The sequence below is a fragment of the Dermacentor andersoni genome, chromosome 10, assembly GCF_023375885.2.
Source record: "Dermacentor andersoni chromosome 10, qqDerAnde1_hic_scaffold, whole genome shotgun sequence".
Lineage (NCBI taxonomy): Eukaryota > Metazoa > Arthropoda > Arachnida > Ixodida > Ixodidae > Dermacentor > Dermacentor andersoni.
This window is the reverse complement of record NC_092823.1, coordinates 93,256,350-93,271,234: the sequence shown is the minus strand read 5'-3', so window position 1 is coordinate 93,271,234 and position 14,885 is coordinate 93,256,350. Positions and strand designations below refer to the sequence as shown.

General features: G+C 48.8%; 1 protein-coding gene across 1 annotated transcript; it reads right to left on the bottom strand.

Annotated features, from left to right (window-relative positions):
• Positions 1 to 800: 800 nt before the first annotated feature.
• Positions 801 to 13,445, bottom strand: LOC126543543 (neprilysin-1-like). Its single transcript, XM_072284722.1, has 6 exons — positions 13,052 to 13,445; positions 12,183 to 12,334; positions 9,068 to 9,297; positions 5,227 to 5,641; positions 2,482 to 3,464; positions 801 to 1,660 (listed from the first exon to the last, which is right to left on the bottom strand). The coding sequence occupies exons 1-6, from the start codon at positions 13,351 to 13,353 to the stop codon at positions 1,205 to 1,207; spliced, it is 2,538 nt and encodes an 845-aa protein (XP_072140823.1). The 5' UTR covers positions 13,354 to 13,445; the 3' UTR covers positions 801 to 1,204.
• Positions 13,446 to 14,885: the final 1,440 nt, after the last annotated feature.

Below are 14,885 nucleotides of genomic sequence, written 5' to 3'. Positions count from 1 at the left end.
TCCCCACAATTCGTATTATTTTTTTAATAGTTGCAGCACTCGATTCACGGCCGACTTCCCAGAGTGGGTGGCTTCAGATTGCTGAAGAGCAACATTACTTCACTGGATTCATTGGCGCATCATTCTGGCATTTGAAGACTTCAACAAACTTTGCACCATTCCACTATCCTTGTAGGCAGTTCGGCGCCGAGACATGTATCGGTAGTATCGTGCGACAGCCTCACCTGTGCGGGACGACCAGAACAACGACCGTTAAGGGAACAGCTGAAGATTTTTTACGCGTAAGAATTTCTATGCCTACCCAACCAGAAATTTGTTCGTCACGTAAGACAATGAATGTATCATACCCCCTTAAGCAAGTAAAAAATGCAATGGCTCATACCCACGTAAGCCGAGGTACAAGGGCTCAGCAAAGTGTAGCGAACAGTGCAGACATTCATTGAAATCACCCATACAACACACATAACAGCATACGTTTAAATGAAGAACCAGCTCAAAACAAACATGCGAACCCTCAATAAGCACTGCACACCCCCTTAAGCAAATTTAGTGCTGGTTTTGCAGCAGCTTCGCTAAAATAATCATAATTCATCTTAACACCATAGGTCTTGGGTTCGACTCCCACCAAAGGTCGAGGGTTACATTCGCCTAATTGAATCTTAGGTACCTTTGTATTCGAGTGCCGTAATGAACTGTTTTAATTAAACCTGCCTTATCATGTTCGCTATTGAACATTAGCGAACGACCGGTGATGGTTGATAAGGCTTAATACTGGTGGGATTAAGTTCCATAACATTAGTAATATCATCCGGGCTGCGTGGAGAGGAGCAAGTGGCACAATGCTTACGCACACTTGCGAAATTACCAGAGGAGTTCCTGCGTGCTGTTTTTAACGTAGCGCATGGCTCGCGGTTCCTAATCCAATGATCATGCCCGAATTTGTTGCCCTTAAACGTAAATCGTGCCCGTTGTGATAATCCTGGCCTACGTATGTCGCTTCTAAAGCACATAGATTACCTGTCAAGCTAACGGATTCACACATCCTCGGGCACGCTTGCTGATCTGATTATTTTTTTCGTGATTTAGCACGGAGATCATCTAACAGTGTCTTCAAAAGGCTAGTCAGTTTACGAGATACGTATATTGACATAGTTAAACGCAAAGACAATAATAACGACCCTGCAGCGAAGGCTTTATTCTCGCTTCACCACAGCTCGCAACGGTTCTCCGGGTTCATGGGCGCGTTGTGCTGGCACTTGAAGACCTCGGCAAACTTCGGGTAGTTCTTGAGAGGCACGTTTACGCGCAGTCTGGCCGGCACTCCGTCTTTGTAGAGCACCCGCCGGCGTTCCAGGTTGGGGCTGATGCGGTCGCAGTGGGCCACGGCGTAGTTGACGAAGAACAGCTTGTCCATGGTCATGGTCTCCAGGCCCGGAACCCGGGAGTCGCGTGGCGTGTGGCGTGCCAGGTGCATCGCCTTGCGGTAGACGTCGTGCAGCGGGTGCAAGACGGCGTTGTCCGCGACGTTCTCGTCCAGAAAGAAGTCCTCGTCGATGTCGAGGGCCAGTGCGCTCTGCGCCTCGGCCGCGTATTGGTCCTGGAAGCACTGCAGCTTCGAGGCGAACCTGAACCGGCTAGCGTTTGACCACCAGTTCACCACCTGCATCAGAATTGCTCGTTTAACGCAGCGCTACACAGGAGCAGTGGTCCCGATACTTTTTCTTCGGAAGTGCAAAACCTTCATGCTCTACAGCGGCAACAGAAATTATTCAGGCTGTAAAGTGGCGTTGCGGACGTGTATGTGTTAGTTTGGAGTGCAACTGCCATATGCATATAGCTTTGCTGTCTTTTTTTTTTCAGATGTTATCTTTGAACGCTTGCAAGCTAAAAAGAGGAAGGTATGACAATCTTCACACGAGGGATCTTAGAATGTCTGCAGTTTCAAGGAAGTGACTCCAGGAATTTTAATATAAAAATGGTTGTACTCTAGCGCGGGCTGTGGAAGTGGGGGCGGAGTAAAGAGAGCATTACATCACCACCCCCTTCTGACTTCGTAACGACTGCCACTTCAGGGAGTCGGCAAGGCTACACCACAACGGGCAAGCGAGGTGCAAAGAGAGTTCCGGTCAGAGGTATGGTCAAGCAACTTGAGGACATGCAGTCACATGATTGACCTGTCCTGCACGGAAGCAACCGATCACGAATACCAGAATCACTTGCACACGGTAAGGATACAAATATGTGACCACTCAAGTGTACTGAGCAGAAAGGTCGCGGGCTAGAACTTTTCTATATCGGTATCTTCTTGAACTGTCTCCGGCGCTAATTTCAGTTCCACCACTACGGCTGTCAGCCGCTCCTTACTCTATATTTTTGGCGGCAACTATTCACTCAGTCGCTCCCGTAGTTCAATGGCGAGTACGAATAACCCCTCAGCACTAGCGCCACATCTCATTTGAGAAAGGGTTTTAGAGAAGCTACCTGTTTCTGGAAGGTAACGGTCGAGCCGCGCCGGTCGATGGCGGCGAACATGGCGCGCAAGATGGCGGGCACGATGAGCGGTACGAACAGCGGGTCGAACGTCGGCGTGATGTTGCTGGCGAACGCAATGAGGCCGTGCGGAATGAAGATGAGGTTCTTCTCGGCGACGTACTCGACCTCTCCGGCGACCAGAGAGGAGGCCTGGTAGCGGGCGTCCAGGTCATACGACGAGTTTGTGATCCAGTAGAAGGTCATGGTCTCGTTCAGAAGCTTGTAGTAGCCCAGCAGTGCGTCGCTGGCCGGGAACGGGCTCACAAACTGCGGATAGTAGGCGTTCACCTGCTCCTCGCTCTCCCTGGCGGCCAGAAAGTCAACTCGAAGCTTGTCGATCTTCTGCGACGCAGCGTCCACTTCGGCCTGACTCAGCCAGGGCGCCCTCTGTACCGTCTGCTTCATGCTTTCCCTGACGAGGTAAATCAGCTTGTGCATCTCTTCGTCGTAGTGCCACTGAGGCGTGGTCGCGTTCTCCCGGCCGATCGTCATGCGCGCCATCTTGCGGACCAAGTACGGGCACAGGTGTTCGAGCATGTGGACGCACGCCTGCAGGCGCTCGGGCACTGTCTCGAGGTAGTTTTCGTGGCTCAGCGGCACGACGAAGTCGACGTCGCTGGGGAGGAGGGGGGAGAACTTGACTATCAGGGCGTAGCCGAGGTAGTTGAGTAGCGTCTTGCCCGAGAACTTGCTCAGCTGGAGGGAGAGGCGTGTGACGTACTCGCGGTCCAAGACCACCACACTTGACTGACGGTGGAACTGGACGCCCGCGTCCTCCAGCAGGAAGTTCAGGTAGGTCAGCCAGTGCCATGCATTGCGGCGCTGGAGCTCCTTGATGGTGGCCGTCCGGTTGTCGTACGGCAGAAACCTCCGAGGCGCCTGCGAAAGTGGAGCGTTTGGAGTTGCTTTAGTCAGTGTCGGAAGGCCAATCGCTAATTGCCAGGACACCAAATTCACCCCGATATCACAACCTTTACTCAGTTCTCTTCAGTATTATGTCACCTAGAAGACACGAACAGAACCCTTGGCCGTTTTAGCGGAAATACGCTGCTTCTTCGCATATATAATCCATGTACGAGGGATCGACGTTGGGGTAGTTGCTATTGCATGTATGAACGGGGTAAACAGCGCGTAAGGCGAAGACAAGTGAAAGAATGGCAACACAAGCGCTGACTATAGAGCAAGGAAATTGTCAAAACCATTGACCTCATGCGTTAATACCACGTTTCAGTTCCTAAAATCTACGTTGTTTTTGAAACAACTAAAGGTTTTCTAAGTGTAAGCTTAATAGAAGCCATTCACAGCATTAGTTGAAGCTTTCAAGCATGAAATTCATTCTAATGCTACCTCAGAAGTGCAGCCATAGCGATACTTGCTACAGAAGCGCATTGTGGCTTCAACGCCTTCCTTGTGTCCTTCCCACAGCATACAGGGACGAATGCCCATGGTGCGCGGCCACTCCAACCGTATACAATTACGTGGGAGTGCACGCTACACTGCGTAAAACACCACGAGGGAGCAGTGGGAGGCACCGCTGTCCAGCTCGGCCCTCGACAACCAGCTCAAGCTGATCCAGAAAGCTAAGATAGCAAGAGCCAGCGCAGCCCTGCACTAGGGGCCCCTACCATTCTTGTCCTATCCTAATATTCTCTAGTGCTAAAAATATTATCGAAGTTAGAGTACCAACATACACCAGAGAGGGCAAATTCACATCCACCCGTCTTATTGTAGCGCGAAGCTACAAAGGAAACCCGTACGGGTTTCTCAGAAAAACAGCTTCTCATTTCAAGCTTCAACATATTCGTCCTGCTCCTATTCCGGGCCAGGACGAATTTTTCTTCACCAGCCGTCGTTGCTTAGTGGCTTTGGTGTAGCGCTGATAAACTCGATGTCGCTGGAGCAAATCCCGGCCGCGGCGGCCGCATTTCGATGGGGCCGAAATGCAAAAACGCCCATGTACAGTGAATTGGGTGCAGGTCAAAGAACCCCAGATGGTCAAAATTAATCCGGAGCCCCTTACTACGGCGTGCCTCATAATCAGATCGAGGTTTGAGTCTGTAAAACCGAAGAATTAAATTTTTTAACTTTTTTTCTGAGAAAGCTGTATGTTTCCTTTGTAGCTTCGTGCTACAAGACGGCTGAATGTTAATTTTTCCCTCTCATAAACGTTCCCCCACCTTGCGGGCTTCCGCAAAACTGAGTTCCCATCTATTAAACGGAGCTTAAATATGAGTGCCTGCATGATGTACAAAGCTGTTCAGGCTAAACCGCAAACTGGTTCGGTTTCAAATTTTGCATATAGATATTATGCCGCACTGACTTCATTTGACTACCACGTTTGGTTGCATTACTTGCCTGTTCCGCGCACAACAAATCGAGAGCACACGTCGCCTAGGGCGAAGCCGAAAGTGACAGTGGACAATTTGCGAGAACCAAACCCTCGGCACCTACTGTTGGCTCAATGACAGAACAAGGCGAGCTTCGTGTTTCACACACTTCCTTTGGTTTCACACGTTGCATAGATGTAGACAACTTCATTCTACACGAAACGAACAAGCAACACACCCAAACTTCGCATTAGAAATAATACCCCGCGAAATGCGAAATAGCTCCCTCTGCGCGAAATTTGAATGGGAAGGAATCAGCAACTGCAAGATAGTGAAGGGAGACGAGGCCAGAGAAAGAGAGAGTAACAAAGGGACAGCACCTTGATCTGCAGGAGTCTCTGTTCCAGCTGCACGACGTCCTCGGCGGCCTTGACCATGCTGGCATCGGTGAAGATCGACATGAGCCTCTCGACCCGTTTGGCGTAGTCGGCCACCGATTCGTTCGGGTACACGAACTGGTGCCTTTTGAGGATCAGCTCCGGAGCCTCCAGGTGTACTTCGTAGTCGTCGTCTTCGAGGTCCTTGCGCAAGGACACCTTGACGAAGGCGAACAGACCGACGTACTTGTCCAGAACCATGGCCGTGTCCGAGATCCTCAGCACCTTAGGGTCCTTCTTGAAAGGCCAGCCTTGGAGCTGGTTCTCGACGAAGATATTCTTCAGCGTTGCCCATACTGACTCGTTCTTCTCCGGTTGGGTGCAATTGCTGAGGAAGAACAGTAGCTGAAAAAGAAAGGTCAGGCAACGGTCACACGTAATCCGAAACGCAATTAGAAAGTTCTAGGCGCAGCGATCCTGTCCACGCCACGTGTCCCACGACGAAAAAATCCTTGACATAATTTTCCATCACCTTCAACACATTTGGGAGGACGCTTAAGATTCTGCCTTAAGAGTGGAACGCGATAGTATTCACAGATCTCTCACTGTTTCTCAATTGCTGCAAGAGCAGAACGGGCATTCCACTCTTTCAGAAGGACAGAGTATAAAGAACACTTCACTATCTCGCTGCTGACGCAGTGAACAATGCATTTTACTACGCCCGACATTTTGCAGAGTAAAACAATGCCTTGAATAGTAAATCGGCCCTTTACTCCTGCGATACTCTCCCTAGTTTTTGGATGTAGCTTATGTAACCGTATTGTTTTCCTTGAAGCGCTGGCGGCGAATGCTATGTGCAAAGGCGGGCTTTCTGTTTTTTTTTTCTTTTTTGGGTGGTGTTGAAAGAAACCGAGCGGACCGCGCCGCTCCTACTAAAACAGACCTCAAACGGCAGGTGGAAAAGGGGTTTGTGCTTGAGTTTCCGAGTAACAGAACTATGTTTTATCGTGGACGGTGGCCACCGACCACTGGCCAACAACTTCCAACCAGCGACGAGTGATACATCGCCATGTTCCGGACCAGCTTCCTGCAGTTGAAACAGGAGTATACGCTAAGTTTTGCTCTCTATTGCCGCAAGAGCAGAACGGGCATTCCACTCTCTCAGAAAGGCAGAGTAACATTTTACTCTCTCGTTGCTTACGGAGTGAACAATGCATTTTAATCCGCTCGACATTTTGCAGAGTAAAACAATGCCTTGAAGAGTAAATCGGCTCTTTACGCCTGCGATGCTCTCCCTAGTTTTTGGATTGGCCGAAAACGGGAAACAGTGACAACGAATGCTGTTCGCTTTAATATAGCGTCAGGCATTACGCGTGGATGCCCCAGTGCCTTCCATCCTCCGTGCCCTGACGAGCCACGCCCATGTCTTCGTGCCAGCGAATCATCTAAAACAAGAGACAGATTCCCAGGAAAGAGCAGACTCGAAGTGATGAACTGTGGTAGAACAGGCAATGTCACTGCAGCCAACGTTCCGACAAAACAACTAGTCTTCGTCAAGGCGAAGACAAGTTCCCTTGTCGAAACGTCGGCTCTGCAAAGCCGCTTCTGTGGAGAATCCAGGTCCCTTAGGCATATATAGCAGGGGGTTGCAGATAAGCACCACTACAACTTCCAAACTCTTCTCACACCAACGAGTTCTGGGAGTGAGCCTTGAAAACCCTTGAAAAGCAACGGCTGATCGCGGGGTCCCAGGGCACAGCGCGAGCTCAAGGAATTCTTAAATGAAGACGCCGCTCCAAAGTTACATTCACATAATATAGAGGTTCTCTCTCTCTTTCTCTCTCTCTCTTTCTCTCTCTCCCCCCATCTCTCTCTCTTTTCAGCGACATGCCTTGTTCAACCACATCGAACCATCTAATCATTCAAAACACTTTAGTGGCACTAACAGCGGCAGCTCGGCTATCATGGTTAAGGCAGCAGAGATGCGTGGTGAAGCCTACTTTCCGAATTTCGCATATGGTTCAATGCACATGCTAACAAAACATTTTAGCTCCACTAAAACGAACTCATCATTTTTCATGCTCTGACCTTGACACCTCATAATTCAGATTTAGGTTCAAGAAATTTGACGCAAAGCTTGTGGTACCATTTCTGATACGCTGAAGCAATGTTTCAGTTGTAGATTACTTCAGCAAACCAATTAATTTCTGACAAATACTATACTCAATATTATTTCAATAACATTTCATTGATTTCTTTCTGCGGATGCGTACTTCCAATGGCCAGAAAAAAAATGAACAAGTAGTTCTAAATTTCCTCAATGTGGAAGGGTGTTTGGGCTTTCTGGAGTAAGGAAAACAAGGAAGTGCTGACTAGCAGGTGAATTTTTATTGAAGAGAGAAGAATATACTTAGGGTGCCAAGCACCAGCACGACACACCATACGCATTCTTCTTGGTAGTAGCTCTAGAACGTCAGATGCGACCTAACCAACGTCGCCTTGTTTCTGTTCTACATTCCTCAGTATTTCTATGGTAATAACAGTATATCCTAACGCCTTCCTCTTCATGGTTGGAAAGGCCTAGCCAAGCTACTTAACCAAACATTGCCCCCGCTCTGACATCGTTATTTTCATAGTGTATATTGGAACAGATAAAGATGTTTGATTAGTCGGTATGTATGAATTCTAACGCCTGCCTCTTCATGGTTGGAAAGGCCTAGCCAAGCTACTTAACCAAACTTTGCCCCCGCTCTGACATCGTTATTTTCATAGTGTATATTGGAACAGATAAAGATGTTTGATTAGTCGATATGTATGAATTCTAACGCCTGCCTCTTCATGGTTGGAAAGGCCTAGCCAAGCTACTTAACCAAACTTTGTCCCCGCTCTGACATCGTTATTTTCATAGTGTATATTGGAACAGATAAAGATGTTTGATTAGTCGGTATGTATGAATTCTAACGCCTGCCTCTTCATGGTTGGAAAGGCCTAGCCAAGCTACTTAACAAAACTTTGCCCCCGCTCTGACATCGTTATTTTCATAGTGTATATTGGAACAGATAAATATGTTTGATTAGTCGGTATGTATGAATTCTAACGCCTGCCTCTTCATGGTTGGAAAGGCCTAGCCAAGCTACTTAACCAAACTTTGCCCCCGCTCTGACATCGTTATTTTCATAGTGTATATTGGAACAGATAAAGATGTTTGATTAGTCGATATGTATGGAGTTGAGAACCGCGCAATGAGTAGTGCAAAGAAAATGATAGCTGCAACGTTAAGAGACAGGAAGAAAACAGCGTTGATTAGCAGGGTAAACAGGGGTATCCTATATTCTCGTTGATATTCAGAGGGAGAAATGGGGTTGAGCAGGACATGTAATGAGGAAGGCAGATAATCGGTAGCCTACTAGAGTTGCAGAATGGATGCCAAGGAAAAGGACGGCACAGAACTGGGTGGTGGTATGAAATTTCGGAAACCGGCCTGAATAAACTCTAGTGCTACTTGCGGTTGGGCTAGTTGGTGCATGTCCAAATATTGACGAATTTATTGCCAAGGACAGGATCGCAAAGAGAAGGGGACATAAGTACAGGACGAGAGAGCTTAGAAGTAAGCCCTCGGCCTTGTCTTGACGTCCGCCCCTCTCCGTGATCATGTGTTTTGGCGCTAATTTCATTATTATTAGCATGGATAAGATGGTGTCAGCTGGCACAGGAAATTGGCAGTTGGAGATCACTAGGATTGTTCAGCAGCGACTATAAAGAGGGCTGGTGGTGCCGACGATGGAGCAGTGACTTTCAAAGAAACCAACACAGAAGTCGAGCGTGCCTTGCCTGGTTGGTGAAGAGCGTCGGCCGTTCCCGGTACTGGTCACCGCGAAGTCGGTACAGGCGCTGCTGCAGGTCGGCCAGGTCGAACATGAGCTGTCCGGGGCTGTGTATGCGGTAAGGTCGAGTGTCGATGCGCTGGCTGTGCCGGTACCAGCTGCTCGAGCCGCAGACGTAGCCGTAGAAATCGTTGCACGGGTTCACGGACTCGTTGAACTTCTCGTACAAGTTGCGCCCTGGGGACAAGGTGCGCGAAGTCGTTCGGCACTTTTTTTTTTCGTGTACCAAGTGTAAGAATGTAATCGTGGTAGAACCCCATTTGACATGAAGAGGTGCCATTGGTTTTGCCAACAAATTGTTCAAAGTACGATTTATGCGGCATGCAATAACCGCGTATACCGCTAGTTCTCCAATTTCACCAAATTTATGACAGTAGTCGAAGTCGAAGATTTTTTTTAGTCACTAGTAAAGCTTGCAATGTCTGAACGTTGAGCAAGTCGGTGGGGTTTCATATCAGTGACAAAGAGACAAGCAGGACTGTGTTTTACTTTTTAGTCCTATACTCGTGAGCCTGTTTACGCGCTTGTATTTCAGTGACTTGAGTCACAGCTGGATATCAAAGCCAAATACATTCACAAATTCACCCAATTGTTTCCGTCTATCGGCGTTAAGGATTCTATGGTAATCACTAATAAGCACGACATCAAAACGAAATATATTCACGGACTTTTTTTCGCGCATGTTGTGGCCCCTGATGAGTGGCATGCTCAGCCGTTCCGCGACTTTACTCACCACGTGTAAGAATGAAGGGCGTTGAATCACTTCTGATGACTTCAGTTACAGAGGAGGGCCATTGGGTTCGGCAACGAAATATTCAGAATAGTGGACGTGAAGGACTGTGTGAGAATCACTAATGAGCTTTATATAAAAAACCAAATATATTCCCGAAATCCCAAATTTAAGCAAATCATTCACAGTAGCTGGCGTGAAGGATTCTGTCATAATCACCTATAATTAAGCGATACAGTGGACCTAAGTATATTTATTTGCTGGCATATTATAATATAGAAAAAATTCGGAGCCGTTCCACTCTGTGGAGGTGGATGACCAGTGGAGCTACGTATATTGTGATAAATATATTGATTATAAGTATGTTGATTGAAAATAAGACACATACCATATTGAATTTCGTATTTTCGGGATTTTTCGTTACCTTATTCAATTGCATACTCAATGCTTTTATTATATGTAACCTTCATTTGTTTGCATTTATGAATTTATTATTTTGTCACCAAGGTGCCTATCGCTTTATTATCGCTATGATATACGGCCAGTGGCTCTGTGGCGACACTGGAAAGGTTCTTGGTCAATGTGAGGTCTGTATACGACCCATGACGCACCGTGGGCACACTGATGTTTGTGTAACATTGAATGCCGAACCTTTCCAAGAGAAACGCCACGAACCCCTTTCCGTCTGGCTGAGACACGTCTGTGTTGAAATCACCGACAACTACGACGGGAGTGGAGTCGGTAGGAGTGGTCCAACCAAAGGTCCATACGCTTAGCGTTTGCGGCACGATTTTCGTCCGTATTACGTGCCGCCCGCCGTCACCGCGCACGTTCCCGCTTCGTTCGCGACGGTGTTATTCGAAGGCATGCTGTTCCTCCACAGTCCTCACCGCACACGACCTATCCATTGCACTGATGGAAGGAAACTGAGATAAGGTTACGCGGCTTGCCTATAGAGCCCGTGATCTCAAATGGCAATCCGTACTAAACAGTGTCTATTCCGTTTTTACTTTTATTATTACGATATTTTTTTAGCACAATACATTTTGACACTTCTCGCGATTGAACTCAGCTGTGTATACCCGGTGATATGCTTTTGCTTTATGCTTTGGTTCTTTTAGCTCTGGGGTGGCCGCCATCCCTTTAACCTACACGCACACAAGCCGCCAGAACCTAGCGCATAACAGCTCCACTGTAAAAAGATTCCTTGGAAGGGCAAATCGAGACCTTTTCATTCTGTCGTAACTGTCTGTATCTTTAAGCTGACGTGAACATTGGTCAGCAGCAATAGCAGACAAGGAAAGGATTGAGGAAGGATCATTCGAGGGAATTTGGTAGCACCGAGCGTACAGACTGCCCGCGAGCGTTCCCAAGGCATATACGCACACTTTTGAGTACACATATCATTCGCCGATTGTTTAGATCCAATGAATAATTCGCAGATTTTTTTTTTTTAATGCGAAACATTTGTTGGCGAACATTTGCCACTTTCTCACTATCTATCTAGCCGCCTACGTCTTGGTGCTCTCATAGTCGTTTCGTTAACTTTGTATGTACCAAAGAGTGTATGACGAACATAAATGATCGGTCATGACATGAATATGACATGTGTCATGTACATCACGAAACAGCCGCCTACGTCTCGAATGTAACAGAATTGGCATGTATCGCGATAGTGTGTTACGAACATCAATGATATGTCACGACATAGATGTTTACATGCGTGTCATGTAGATCATAAAACAGCCGCCTACGTTTTGGTGCTCTCGAAGTCATTTCGATAACTTCGTAGGCTCCACGCACACTGGTTCCCATAACATCGATCCCCACAGGGCGTGGGAGCTGCCAGCTTTTTTTTCCTGGGAGGTACAATTTCGGTCATGCTTATTTGTACACGGCATTGCGTTCACGACGCTTCTGTAAACGCGTGCGCACACCGTAAACATCCTGAAACATGGTTTTACGGCGCAACTTTAAACGTGATACAGCGCGATACATTAATTGGACAAATGCCGAACTTCAACTTATGTTTTACTGCAGAATGATACAGGTGCAGCAGTAGCTGCACAAGGGTGAAAGAAAGACATGTTGCCACTGCGCACGTTATCTAACGTTCACAGACGTCGCCCACGCGGACTAGACACCATACTAGATAAAGCTCTTTCTTTTTTCCACGCGGTAACGTACGCAGTGCCAGCCCAGCATTCGCATTTTTCCTTCGTGCAGCAAACCTCACTATTCCCTTTGATTCTGCGTCCTAAAGGTCACGCGAATACGTGTTCCAGTGAACGCTGGAGCACACGGGTGGTAAGCGCACGCGAAGCGCTCGCACCTTCCCAGAGGCAAACGTCCGAGTCGCAGGTCTCCACCGGTGTGGCGTCGACGCCCTTGTTCTTGACGAAGCCCGGCGAGTCCAGGTAAGAGCCGTCAGCGTCCAACCTCGGCGCCGGGCGGTAGCTCCGGGCGGGAGGTGCCACGGGAGTGCTGCGCCCGTTACAGTGCACGGTATGCGATTTGAATGACCGGGTAATCGGCACTGACCCTCCGTCAGAGCGGGACGACTAGGTGACAGTCACAACAAGGCAGGTCCGCATGAAGTTAATGACCTAATGTGAACTGTGGTCGAGCAGGAGATGCACACTTTCCGCAAGGGGACAGCGCCTTCGTAGAAACGTTGTCTCCAGCGGCACCCCTTGTTCGACCACAGTTGATCACGACAATGTGACATTGACGTACTGGACGATTCTGCAGATATTCGTTAATGCGAGGCCATTTAAATAACAATTCTCGACCCGCGCCATATAAAAGCAAACCGACAGATAGACCGCAACACGAGCCGTCGACGGCAGAACATGTAGTGCCATCTCGCGACTTTCAACCACAACGCGTTAAAGACAAATTTGTGTTGCGTTATTGTTCTCGTAGAAAGAAAAAAAAACTAAATTTAATGTACGCCAGTGACGTAGCGGGAAGGTAAAGGCACACCGGGCACGTGCTGCCTCCCCCCATTTCTGTCTTAGTATTTGGCCTGCCCGCGCCCCCCATCGCCTAATCGTCCCCTCCCTGTCCCCGCACGTCCGTCTCTCCGCTGTTCCGTTAACTGTGGTGCAGTAACGGGCCAGCTAAAGCGTCGCACTTCTACAGATTAATACGCAGACAGGGTTTTAAAAGACCTGCCGTGCAGCGCTAGGTGGTACTCACGCCACGCGCTGGAAGAAGTCGGCGTAGCGCACCGCCAGCACGCCGATGCCAACGCCCCCCAGGACGGTGAGCAGCGCGGCCAGGAGCCAGGCAGCGCTGGCGACGGCCAGACGGCGTCCCCTTTCGCTGCGCGATGAGGAATGGGAGGCAGAGGCGGAGCGCCGCGACGTCGAGCGTCGCTTGCGACCCTTGCGGCCGCCCATTCGGTGGCGTCGCGGGGACTTCGACGCGGCGGGGCTGCGGTCCTCGCGGTCACGTCGCCGGTGGCTGCGGTCCCGCCGGCGGCCTGGTTGGCCCGTCATTGTGCTCGGTGGGCGCGCGGCTTTTCCTCTATCTGGTGGGCCCCGGCGAACGGGACGGAGGCGTCTGCGCTGCGGCTGTGCGAGGCAACCGTCCTGCCTCTTCTCTCGCTTCTTCTGCTTCTTGCCTCGTGGCTCGCGTCCCTGTGACGATGGTGCTGATGATGGCCTCACACGGTGGCCCGTACCCACACTGGGGGATCGTATTGGAATGGCGGATTCACCAATGTGCGCTAAGTGCAAGTGTGAAGAGACCATCAGTCACCTTCTGTGCCACTGTTCTCGCTTCGACAATCAACGTGAGAGTCTCCAGTGTGCCTTGAATAGACTGGATGACAGGCCATTTACGGAAGCGAAGATCATGGGAGCCTGGCCCCACAGTTCATTAGCGCAGAAAGCAGTTCGAGCGCTTTTTCACTACCTGAAGGCAACAGGCTTGAGTGCCCGACTATAAGCATCCTACACCTAAGTTCTCTCTTTCTCTCTTTCACTCCCCATTCCCCTCCCCACGTGTAGGGTAGCAAACTGGACTCAGTCTGGTTAACTTCCCTGCCTTTCCTTCTTCGCCTCTCTCTCTCTTCTCTCTGGGCCAAGAATTCTGTGCTCGTGTTTGGTCCGGTTATGTTTTCTTTTGCTGATTGACGGAGCATGCCCACTCATGATGATGGTGATGATGATGATGATATCCCCGACAACGGCAGACACTCGTGACTGGCTAAGAAGCAGGTGATAGAACATTAAGAAAAAGAGGCTGTGGGGGAAGGTGAATAATAGTCATGAGAACAATAAAGCTAGAAATTATTGAGAATATTGCTTTTCAGGACCACGTAATTAAATATAGAGAAATAATAATGACGTGTTATTTGGTATTCAGTCTACCTTGGAGATAAACAGAAGGAATCCAAGGCTGGAGAAAGAAAAGGGAAATGGTGCAGGATAGTTTTCTGATGGATAAAGCTTGGAAGTGGCATGATAATATTAAAGAAACAAAAGAGGTTGATGTCAAATAGGTGCACCAATTTTATTGTGCTGCAAAGGAAATTGCACACTCAAAGGCAAACACCTCTATGGGTGCTTAGGTAAGAGCGGTGGTCGCTTCGCTTTTTCGGCTCTAATATTTGCCCCAAAAGAAGTTCCCTCCCGACCGGACACATGTGCTGTTATTCCTTGGTGCACCCGCTTCCTATCCTGCAGCCGATAGCAAGTCCGAATAATAGCCCGAAATCCATAACATCTGCAGCCGTAAAACAAGTTGCACTTTCGCCCATAATGCCCAGCAGAGACGTTATACAGCTGGCGCAATACTTGCGCAGTAAGTCTTGCACTAGCATCAGCCGTCCACATCGCTTGCACAAAAAGTAATTTCTGCACTATAGTGCAGTTCAAGTGCACCGGCCGCAGTGACCGCCGATAGTCTTCCTGCGCATTCTCCCGCCTGTACGCAGTGTTCCCTCCGTGTTTTCCTGTTTCTATTTCCCTTACCGCCGGCGTAGGGTAGCAAACCGGACACTCATGTGGTTGACCTTCCTGCCTTT